General features: G+C 37.3%; 1 protein-coding gene and 1 long non-coding RNA gene across 5 annotated transcripts in view; one reads left to right on the top strand and one right to left on the bottom strand.

Annotated features, from left to right (window-relative positions):
• Positions 1 to 293: 293 nt before the first annotated feature.
• On the bottom strand, positions 294 to 8,102 carry LOC145653066 (uncharacterized). Its single transcript, XR_014119376.1, has 3 exons — positions 8,025 to 8,102; positions 6,188 to 6,288; positions 294 to 3,891 (listed from the first exon to the last, which is right to left on the bottom strand). It is a non-coding gene; the product is annotated as an uncharacterized LOC145653066 (long non-coding RNA).
• slc6a6b (solute carrier family 6 member 6b) overlaps positions 8,099 to 12,214 on the top strand; it is a 28,217-nt gene continuing 24,101 nt past the window's right edge. Inside the window, exon 1 of one of the 4 annotated variants that reach the window (XM_035520136.2) lies at positions 8,099 to 8,251. Coding sequence is in view for 3 of the 4 variants with exons in the window: in XM_081705409.1 (XP_081561535.1) it covers positions 10,296 to 10,369 (74 nt within the window). In the remaining variant the exon portion in view is untranslated. Of the gene's footprint in view, positions 8,252 to 10,214; positions 10,370 to 12,214 lie in introns of those variants that run through there. The other 3 variants (XM_081705409.1, XM_035520137.2, XM_027020192.3) reach the window with 3 other exon arrangements.

Below are 12,214 nucleotides of genomic sequence, written 5' to 3'. Positions count from 1 at the left end.
CACACAAATGGATGGTTATAATTGGTTCACTGAATGTCTTTAAGATGCCTAACTTCAGGAGAGTAGATTTTTGCCAGGCTAACATAACATTATGCATCCTAGCTGGTTCCATACTTTTTAAAAATTACACAACCCCCCCCCCCCCCCCCCCCAAACAATAAAACAATGCATTTAGAATATCTGTTTAATGACACAAACACTGTAATCACACAAATGAATTCTAAGATTACAGTTGAAACCCAATCTTATAGAAGCTAGTCTATTTGGGAACACGAGTAAAACCACATCCACCCAGCCATCGCTGGCACTTACAGTGTGAGCGTCAGTGCAGTTAAGGATTGACTGATTGGCATGTTTGGAACATTACACTCTTTGCCTTTGAAACTTGATCATAGTATGCACGTACATCCTAAGATATCTTTATCTCCACTCATACACGCATAGGTCAGGCCACCACGTCACTCTCAATGACACTTTGCCAGCTACTTTTGGATCTACTGCACCAGTGACTCTCACCAATAAACTGTGCATCCTGCAGGGCTCACCAAGCTATATTAGAGGTGATCTACTTTGAAGAGGCAGATCGAAAAATGAATGTGCCCTTTGGTTTGGTTGTTATTCTGTGTCACTGTGCATCATGAATGAAGGATATGTTACAGAAAATTTAATTAGCCAGAACTTTGAGAATTGAACACATGATCATCTCATGATACAACTATGCTAATGTTAAACTGTTTTAACTCAGTCTAGGGTCTGAATTGCTGAAGGAATTAATAATGGGTTAATAATGGATTATACAGGAATAAATGGGATGAGTGTAGGAGCATTGAGGTAAATGTAAATAGCATATATTATCAATAAAAAGTGATTTTTACAGTTACATTTACACTTACATTTATGGTATTTGGCAGATGCTCTTATCCTGAATGACTTACAAAAGTGCTTTGTAATTTACTCATAGAATGCATTCAAGCTAGTACAGTAGGTTAGAGTCCAAGATACCCTTGAACTAGAATGCTGTTGAAATACAGGGATCAGTACTGATGCCTAGAAGTGAAAAACAAATAAGCTCTATAAAAGACAACAATAAGTGCAAAAAACAATATCCTACAAGAAGTAATAGTTTCAGTTATTCAACATAGGTGCAGGATCAGTGGTCATTAAAATATTCCACAAATAGATGGCTCTTCAGTCTGTGTTTGAAGACTGCAAGGGACTTTGTCTGGAGAGCCAGTAGAAGTTTGTTCCACCATCTGGGAGCCAGGACAGAGAGTAGTCTCAATTCTTCTGTTCCATGAGACTTGAAGCAAGGTTCAAAGTACTCAAGGTACAGCTTTGGCTTTGACCATTGACATCATGTATGGATGGGCTGGTCCATTTTTGGCTTTGTAGGCAAGCATCAAGGTTTTAAATCTGATGCAGGCAACTACTGGAAGCCAAAGAAGGGAGTGCAGCAGTGGAGTGACATGTGAACTTCAGAAGATTGGAGACCAGTTGTACTGCTACATTCTGCAGAGGTCTGATGGCTTTTTGAAGAAGACCAGCAAGTAACAAGTTGCAGTATTCTAGCTTTGAGATTACAAGAGACGGCACATGTATCTGTGCAGCTGCACAAGTACTAGTACCTTTACAATATTTACATGTGGGTCTCAACTTGATGTCCAACCAAGGCCAAAAAAAGAAGCAAAACCACAAAACCTGTTAAAAACTAACTAAACCTGATTTGCTTCAACAATCAAAAACAAACAAACAGAAAAACACACTACCACACATACACACTACCACTCCCAGACTAACACAAAAATAAACACAAATCCATTCGTAAACACCAGGCATCCAAATCCAAAAAGAAGGTGGAATTCAGAACAATTCAAAACAACTAGAAAATTAGGCAAATGAGAGTACACAATAATTTGAAATGAATCAAGAACTCCTTTATTTCAGCAACAGAAATGTGTTTGAAAAGAAGGGAGGGATACTGATGCATAGTTTGAACCGGTTCCACTTAATAACACTGTTAGAGGACTACACTTTGCTCGGAACCTGTAGTACAGCACAGGATCTGGTGTACACTATGCTCAGGACCTGGAGAACAATATGGTCAGGGCCTGGGTGTGAAATGAATCAAACAATAATAAAAAAAAAAATCTAGGTCAAAAACCTCAAAATGTGGCATTCATATGTGGCATTTCATGTTGTGAACTGTAGTCAAGCCACCCATAACACAGAACAGAGGATTCTTTGCTGTTGAGTCTTTGTAGAGTAATTGATGAGTGATTATGTATACAGATATTAGGAGATGTAGTAGGCTGAGATTTCAAATTTGCTTACCCATGCAAAGAATTATTCAGGCACCCTCGCCCCAACTTGTGCTGTGGAAAAACACTATCGCTGTTTCTCATCTCATTTAAATTTGGTGGACAGCTCAGCATGCCACAACTAGATTTTCATACCAAATCATTGACCTTTGTGTTAAGGATTGTTTCAACAGAGAACCTCTAGAAAAAATAACTTCCCACAAACTATTGAAAATGTACAAAGTTCTTGAGATCTGACAATTTGCTTTTTTTCAGCAAAGTGGAGCTTTAGTAAAACCCTAACACTAAGAGTAAGATAACTTATTCACACTGGATGAATACAAGTGGAAAATGAAAATATAGATTACATGGAGTGAGTGAACTGTACATGTAAGTACTGTTTATGCACTTATATGATCTTGCTGCTCTTTACCTCAGCAGTATGATTGCTAGGACCCTCATAGGCCCTCAGATCTGTTGATAAAAAACACGTTGGTGTTTCCCAAAACCCCACTAAAGGGGGCTGAGGCTGCATTGTACTGCCATGGCCCCAAATTGGAACTCTTTTCCAGACAACTGAAGGGCTCTTCATGATCTAAAAACAATCAAAAAGTAAGTTAAGGTTTTTTATTCTGGAAGGCCTTTAATTAGACTGCTCTGCTTTTATTGCATCTTAACGGGACGTTAAGATGTGATGTAATGATTATATGCATTTTTAAATAATTGTGTACCCATAAAATCTCCATCTCTCTGGCTGACCATCTGAAGCATGTAAGGTACTATGAATACCACAATAACTATTCACAACTATAAACACATCTAATCTTTGGTTGAGTGGCAAAGATTCCCCTCCCATCTCTGACAATTTCTTTCTTAATTTTGAAATCAATTTGGCATCAGTAAACTGAAGTGCAGCACAGTAACCCAGATCATCTCAGGTGCCACCAAAGTTGCTTTATCTGGTCCCTGCATAACTCTGATTGCTGAGGTTGTTTGTGGATCTAGGTTCATTTAGCTAAAGCTTGGAAAAGCATTAAACAACCCCTATGAGGTGTTAAAAGGGATGAAAATGATTTTACGGTCTACAGGTTAACAGTCTGGAATCTGAAGTGTCTTATAAAGATGTAAATGCAATTTATAACATGTGTTTGTGAATGAAACTTGTTCTAGGTGATTATGATTCAGGTTCAGTTGTAGCAGATGGAAATCCACTAATGAACCCTTACAGGGGCAATCTACATTTAGTTTTAAATCACTAATGGCAACAAAAACAAGGGAACGTTTTGTCACTTGCAAATATTCATAAGTCATAAATGTACTATATGCATCCAAATCAAGCAGGCAACATTACAAATCGAACATCATTTGCATCAAATAAAATCTGCAAATAAAATCTGTACCATTCTGGAGATTGTTATGTTAAAAGATGAATGACTATAAGAGGTTCAGTCCAACCACTGGAAAAGGAAAAGGCCAGAGTAGATAAAATATTTTACTATACTTTAATGAGGAATTCTTCTTCAAGCACTCAGTGGAGACAAGACCCACAGCTATGTGAATGTCTGCTCATTAGATTCAGCGGTTGAGGGTTTACCTTAAGAAGCAAGAAACATGAAGGAAAACATGAAGAAGACATTATTCTCTTATTCTGGTTCTTCTGACATTCACACCCTGGCAGAATATACAGAAGTTAGGGAAAAAGCTTAAATATTGTTAGGTGAATGGGTCTTTGAATATCTCACTTTCTGATTGGCTGAATATCTAATAATCTTCATCTTCTGATTTTGTAATAGTAGGTCTGCACATGTACTGTGGAACTCATAACTACTACCTCCATAGAATTTCCCTATAATTTCAGATAATTATTGCATTTCTCTCCCTCTATGAAGGAAAGGTGAGGTTTGGATTGTATTTCAAAATGGCACAAAAAACACATTCCTTGAAGAAAAGGAATGTCACTGCAACTGTATCTCAATGCATGCAAAACTCCAAAGCAGAAATAATCCAGTCTGTGCTGTGCGTTTAGTGGTGGTGTGATTGGTGGTGCGATAAAAGCACATGCTTGATGGTAGAGCCATATCAAGTGTGTACTGCATATCAATAAGTCTGCTCTGATGTATTTCATTTGGCACTTTTAGCTTCCATACTAACTCACCATAGCTCACAATTTTTGAGCAACTCACTGGCAACTTGCCACACTAACAATGATCTCTAAAAGTGCTATACCATGGTTACGTCCTTCCAGATGAAAATTCAAAGACTGGCTGCATTGTTTCTAGTGAGGGTGGGGCCTGCACACTCTGTCAAATGCTGCTTACATAAATGAGTGACTCAACAATGTTTTATAAGCAAATTAAGTAGTTTGGTCATGTGTCAGATTTATGAAATGCAGTGACAGAGATAACTTTTATTTTGAAGCTTCTTGTTTTAAGAAAGAGTAAAGTTGGAACTTTTGAAATAATTTTAAAAATGAATCTGTCTTTTAATAATGTGTATAAAACAATGACCAAACCTGGTGATGTAATGATCTACCTGGATATTTTGCTAACAGTTTTTAATTGTACTATCTCAACGTATTCCTGGAATTTATCAAGGAGAGTTTAAATAATACTTTGTTATGAATTGTAGATAACAAAGTGACTTTTTAGAAATATTCATAGGGATTTATAAGTAAAAATGTTTTATGTGAAGTACACTCAAATATGGAGAGTATAGCCATGTTTCCATGTTTCCCATGGAGAGTATAGCCTTCCACTAAAAATATTTGCTTGTTTGTTTGTTTATTTATTCACATTAGAGTTTACTTTAGTGTATTTGCATGTTAGTGTTGTGAACTGTGCACACCACATAATGTGATAAGAGTTGTTAACAGCTTTCATTGAGTTGGTGTTTTTCAGGAAACCATAGTCTGAACTGTTTTTCAGAAGTTCCTGTCACATGGCTTGCTCTTTGACTGCCCTGTAAGTAGCTTCACTATTATTTGAGTGATTTGAGTTTTGTTCAAAGAAAGGCAGATTCTTGTGTAGTCGTGTCTCCAGTAGCACTTTAAAAAATCAATAGGCATTTTTTTTATAACTGAAGAAAGGGGAGTTAGGAAAACAATTCATAGGGCAAATTCTTAACTTCCTTTTTTGAGTTCCTCTTTTGCTGTGGAAAAATACTGACATGCTAAATAAAATAGAGAATCATCCAAATTATTCAGGACATGCCTTGTCTACACACCATGTGACTATTAACACACTATCATGTTTCATTTGTTGTTTGTTACTGTGCATGATGAGGCTTAGATCACATTATCATATCATATTTACAGCCAGTATTCTTTCAGCAAATCAAAAGTCAACAGCAAACCACTATGAGCTATGAGTGGTTTCTAAGTTTCCTAGAAGCAGCCAGCAAACACAGACAATAATGTCATGTTACATTTATATCTGGTGACCAGGAATTCAGGGAAGCAGGAAGAACTCCTGGAAAAAAATACTTGACAGTAGCCCAAGTCTTTCAATGTTTTCAGTTTAGACTGAAACCATTTGCCAAAAGAACTGTGAGACAGCAGAAGAAGCATAACTCTGATTATGCCTTTTAATAACTCAGCTCAGATCAGTTGGTACCTGATGAAAAAAATCAGAAGCCATATGGTGTTTTATAGTGAAATTCTCAAACATTTAAAAAGTTAAGCATTTAACAGAAATGAGCAAAGGTTTTAGGCTGTAATGATTGCGGGCCTCTCATTAAGATAGCATTAAATCAATGTCAGGTCAAGAAATGTAGGGCACAGAAATAGCCAAAAACATATGTGATTCATTATTACGTTCCTTTTATCAAGAGATGCTTATAAATGTAAATGCTTTAGTTTATAACATATGCTCTGTGATGCAGTGAGAGACTACCTGGTTGGAGGGTGTGTGTAGAAGGTCACCATATACTGCTATAGAAGAAAAAACATCCTTGAAGAACCCGTCCTTGTCTTATATCTGGCAGATCCACCGAACTGTTTGAAAATGAAACTTGAAATTGATCTAATTTGTGAACATTTACAAAGAGACCAACTTGTAGCATCCAGTGGTGGTTAGTCTGCCTATGAAACAAAGTCAATCAAGGTCAAGCTCTGCTGATAAACATTGAAGAAACACATGACAAAATGAAAGCTTGAATCCAAATAAGTATCTACTTTGTGTTTCTCTACACTTTGGGGTGATGGGGGGTGGGTGCATGTAAACATTAGTAATTTCAAGCAATTAATAGGATCTTCTATCTGATGCACATGTATGATAAATGGCAAAAGTGTATGACATATGGAATGACTGGGATCCATACAGATTTCTGTTTTCAATAATTACATGCTTGCGTGTAATTAAAGTTACTGACCCAAAGCTGGAAGCATGAAGTTTCTTGGCAATTCTTCCACTGAAATATTCAGCATCTCCTAACAAAATAGCTTTATACATTCATAGATTCAAATAATAATGGTAATGTTTTTAAACATTTGTGTGTGCATAATTTCACAGTAAGGACAATAACAGGCCAATTGAATTGTTATTCAATTGTATACAATTCAGAAACAAATCCCAAACTAATACAGTCATGATAGCCTTTCTCGCTCTGTCTCTTTCTCTCTGCTGCTTGTATAAAGTCAATGTAACAGAGCATATTACAGTGTTTCTTTCTGCTTGGTCTTATAGTTCAATTCATAGCTCAAAAGCAATGGCAAAAGTAGAGAAACATCTTTGTCTTGAAATATGCCTACCCATGGAATTTGTGTTTATGGCTTTTAAACAAGTCATTTCTCTATAGGTACAGATGACACCATCATATAAAGGTTATGTTATGGCTTTGGGCAGAATCCTGATAGCCAAAGATAATAGCCCTGGTCTAATCTTAGCAACTAAAATATATGAAAACAGGTTGGTGGATGTGTGAACATGAGTTTAATATTAGCTATGATGAGGAGTTTCTGAGGTTAATGTTTGCAATTTATTAATGTTTAGGAGAAAAGATCACTAAGGAGACATGCTCTTAGTACATGTTTGCTTTTATTTCTTGACGTTCCATATAAAGTTAGGTTATTGGTGCATGCATGTATTTTAAGATGATTCGGGTAATCAGACTTTGGCCATGAACCATGTGTTTACCTAAGATAAATGACTAATGTTTCTGGTCATAAAATATGGTTTAGTGTGTGGCCTTGTTCCATAATTACACATAATTATAATTTTAGTTCTATAGTTGCATTATTTTTAAATTCCACAATATGGATTTATATTCACACATGCTTATAAATCTAAAACATGTCACCAGCATTATTTTTTCTTTGTTGTTTATCTAACTTTCAATTACATTCAGTAATGCAACCAATTCTCGGCATCAATTGCATCATCTCACATGTTTTTTCTTCCTATAATTTTTATAATTGCTATTATAATTACTTGAATACTCGTTGTAATAAAATATTTGACCTGATAAAATAGTTTCTCTTAGTGGTTAACCTGCCACATTTGAAATTGTCAAAGGACATTCGCTATAATACCAAAATGAAATGTGATGTGAAAATGATTATGAATATGACACAATAGATAAAATAATGTTTACTTTAAAAAATAAAATGCTTTAAAACATACGTGCACTTTTTAATACGACTTCTCGGCGGATTGAGTGCAACGATTGAGCGCGTGCGCGCCAGCATGCGCGGAGAGAATGAAAGCGAAATGAAAGAAAGAAGGAACCTGCCTCTTTAAGAAGACGCTCTCTCTCCTGTTGCTGGGGAGGCAGGCCGGTGTTTTTCCACTCATGCTGATATCTAATGCGCTTCCATTTTAAGACACAAAGGTCAGAAAGAAAATCTTATAAATTAAATTTACCGGGTCAGTTTTTGTTTAACGTCCCGGCGACGCACAATAGACAAGAGACAAGACACTTCTAAAGGAGTAAAAGAAAAAAACAAAAAAACAGCTGAGGTAAGATTATACTGACAAATTTATACTTTATATATATATATATATATATATATATATATATATATATAATTTTATATAATTATATATATATATATATATATATATATATATATATATATATATATATATATATATATATATATATATAAGCTTTTTGTATATTCTTCATATTGATAGTTTTCTCAACTGTAAGTTTGACTTACGATTCAGGAAGCGACGTTATTTCAAGCTTGTCTGTGTTGTGTCGGTTTACATTTTTTACTTAACCCACTTTTCCGGTGTTTGGTATCATCAAAGAGCTTCACACATTTGCTTGACAATAATCAATATTCATAGTGACAGAGATATTCATTGCGTTCCTTTTTTCTTTTTCTTTTATAGGACGCCTGTTTAAGTCACATCCTTTCAGAGTCAATGAACTATGTGTATTTTAGTGTTTATCGTGTCAGGGGCATATTTTGTTTGATGCTGCCTAGAACGCTAAAGCTTTTCAGTTACTATTAATTGACGGAACAAAGTCGCAAGTACGTTTTGTGCGTGTACACGCAGTTGCGCGCTACCTGATTTCGGGTGCAAATAAGGTCATGCATTGGTTTTTATGTTAATAAACTGGAACCTACCGTTGTAAAGAGTAAACAGTAATACTGTAATTCTGGGTAACAGGCACAATATCAGGAAAGAGGCTGTTAAAAAGACCTTCAAAATGAAAAGTGACAAAATAGTGCGGCAAAGTTGAACAACGGCTACCGTTTGAACGTAAAGTACCTATTCTTATTAAAGAGGCTAGGGCGATACCATTATTCTTTATTATGACCAAGTTTACTGCGTTGTGGAAAGATGCGCACTTAACACGCTGCTAGAGCCTTTGTGCATCGTTTGAACGTTCTCCCACGGACAACTTCCTGTTTCTGTTGCTGCTGAGCGTTAAATACTAACGATGCTTACTACGCTGAGCGTTAAATACTAACGATGAACCTACTTTCTATTGATGTTTTAGCAAGTTGCCTTCAATAGCATTTTAATAGGATCTTTACGATGAAGGGAAATAAATGCATGTAACATTTTAGAAGTTTTGGCAGAAACTGGCGCGATGCACGATGTTTCTATGCCTTTTCTCTGACTCTGCGTATACCTATATTCTAAGCTACAGCACACATTCGTCTCCACATGGTTAATTAGTGAGATGCTTGGATCCGTGCCTTGTCACTGCACTTTCCGTATCCAACGGATTCGTTGGACCTGTAGCAAGACTTGTATCCCAGTCAGATGAATGTGACATTAATTTATATTGGGGATGGGTTGGGCAAGTCCTGAGCTTGTTTAGGCTGTTAACAGTAAGATTAAAAATTAAAGCCAATTCATCTTGTGTGCTTCTTTCCCAGTGCCAGAGTCACAGCAATAGGCTTTAGAATAATTATTGGCAGACACTTTATTTCTCTCAGCCTGTATGAAATAAAACTGCAGCTTACTAAAATACTGAACTTATATGTTCCTTTTTTTGTGTAAACAATAACATCTTACACATTCCAGGTTATTGCATGTGAGGAAGCATTCATAAAAGCAGAACAGCAATGTGAGAGAGTTTAAAAAGTGCTGTGTCTTGAACAGTTACATACACCTCAATAGGAGAGCTTTCAGACATCCCAGCTTTGTTTATCTTAACCGATGTCTTGAAAGACTTTCCAGTATAGCCACACAAAGGCATAGAGCTGTTTAACTAGGACTAATGTGTCTCAGAAGTCACAATGAAAATATGACTTGTATGCAGGCATAGTTAGCTTACTTCCTAAACTGTTCCACCACTCAAGCAAAGCACCCACCATGGTTGAGCCAGCTACCTCCCCCTTCCCCTCTTGAATACTTGTTTTTTCCTCCACTTGTTTTTGTATTTCTTCCTTTCTTTGGCCCGAATGAGTCAAATCCCAAAGTGTTAACTGTCTAGGTCCACTCCCCCAGATCCCCTCCTTTCTTCTGCCCTCAAAGCAATTTAAGGGTTGCCCCTCTGTCCAACTGAGTGGCAAGAACTCCACAGCAGTGCTTTTGGATGCATTCAAAGCCGGACCATCTAGCATCTTCTGACTCTTTGTCTTCCCTAGGGGATTGGGTTGACTGCGACAGGTAATTGCTGAAATTGTGTCTAGTCCTTAGGTGATGGAGGCTTGTATTACTTTTTGGAAAGTTTCTGGTTTCATCTGGTTCACCACATGTAACAATGTTCTGGCACACCAATTTTTATATTTGGTGTAATGATCAGTTCATAAGATGCATGCCTTATTGTTGCCCACAGGAAACAGGTGAGATATTACAGCCCTTTTGCTTAGGCTTGATTTTGTTGGGGGAAACAGTAGTGTTGTACCTGTGGTCTCACCATGGAAAAATACTTAATTCACATCCAGAACAAGTGAGAAGAGCAAGTGAAGTGACATGAAGTAGCTCATTTGCTATTTTGGTTATAATTTAACTGATTCCTTGTGTGTTAAAATACTCTTTCTGATTGCACAAGGCACTGTCATGCTCATGTGACTGATAAACTTAGGGGTTTATTGGCAAAGAAAGGATTCATGGAGATTGTAATTTTGGTTCACTACAATTTGCATGTGTGTACCCTTGAAGCACCTGAGTGGGCGTCTGCTGGCAAAACTACTTTATCTTTTGCTTTATATGTATTTTATAGGTGCCTTGTGTCCACTGGGTTGGGTTTAACAAATTATTAACTAGTACTACTAACCAAGTTTCTTATATTTTGTTTTTTAAAAAAATTTTGTTTGAGAAAGAAATGTAATGGGAATCCAAATATAAGAATAGAGATTCTTATACAAAGATTCTGTCTTTACTGTGACTCTGGATCATTGTCCTCTAATCCCAGAAGATTTAGTCAGTTGTCAAAATTGGTCCATTTTGTGTCATTGGCCTGTTTACATTATCATTAGCCTTTGATTTGATGGTCTAAACTGGAGCAGGGTACGGAAGCTGGACAAAGGCCACTGGACTTTACCCAAGCACATTAACTGGCCCAGATCATGCCCTTCTGCCAGGGTCCTTGTCAGATCTGCACATTGCCCAGGCTTCATTCCTCCTTAAGTGTAAACCGTGAACTTGTAGACAACGCTCAGGAGCATGCGAGTGGTGGTGTAGTGGAATGTAATGTAACGGGGGGCAGGGTGTGAAAATTGAATGTGAGCACGCTCAGGAAATGTGCACGGTTTTAGAATAGCGCTTATGCAACAAGTCCCAGAGGCTCACGTGGACATCAACCCGAGGTCTCCCTTGGTTGCTGGGCCACAGTACGACACTGGTGCACATGCCTTTTTACTGTGTGACTATGTCCTCCACGGATTAGGAAAAGCCCGAAAACAGGCAATAGGCAATGAGGCGGAGCAAAGAGGAAAAGGGGGGGCGGGGGGCTGTTGAGACTGGACACGTTAGTCGCTTCGTTGACCTACTGCATTGGAGGAGCAAATTGCTTCTAATTAGGGACTTCCTGGGGTGCCCTGCAAAGCAATATGGTGCTTCCTGCTTCCTGAAGGGGGAGCAGTACAGCAGCTTGTTGGGCAACATGTTTTGGAGGAAACCCGAGATATTTGATCAAATGACTTTGTGCAACTTGACTTCCTTGCTGGTCACACTATTTTTTAGATGTACTTTTTAAATATTTTTACAATGTCCAACAGTAGGCTACAGCACTGTGGTTGTTTTCAACAGCATGCCAGTGTTTGTGTTTCTTTTTTCTGAAGGAAGAAGCTGGCCTCGGCCATACAATGTTCTTTTTGTTACTTGCCACTGTTTGCCCTATGCAAATACACTGGTCCTTGCCAGTGCTCTGCTGCTGGACGGCTTTGCACTCACATTTATTTTGCTAGCCTTGAAACTTGTCATACTAAACCATGTCATACTAAATCTAAAATTAGCCCATATTTATGTTAATTATTTATTACAATAACTACATTTTTGTGCACTAAAATT

The sequence above is a fragment of the Electrophorus electricus genome, chromosome 22, assembly GCF_041902795.1.
Source record: "Electrophorus electricus isolate QZ-2024a chromosome 22, ASM4190279v1, whole genome shotgun sequence".
Classification (NCBI taxonomy): Eukaryota; Metazoa; Chordata; class Actinopteri; order Gymnotiformes; family Gymnotidae; genus Electrophorus; species Electrophorus electricus.
This window is presented reverse-complemented; position numbering and strand designations above follow the sequence as displayed.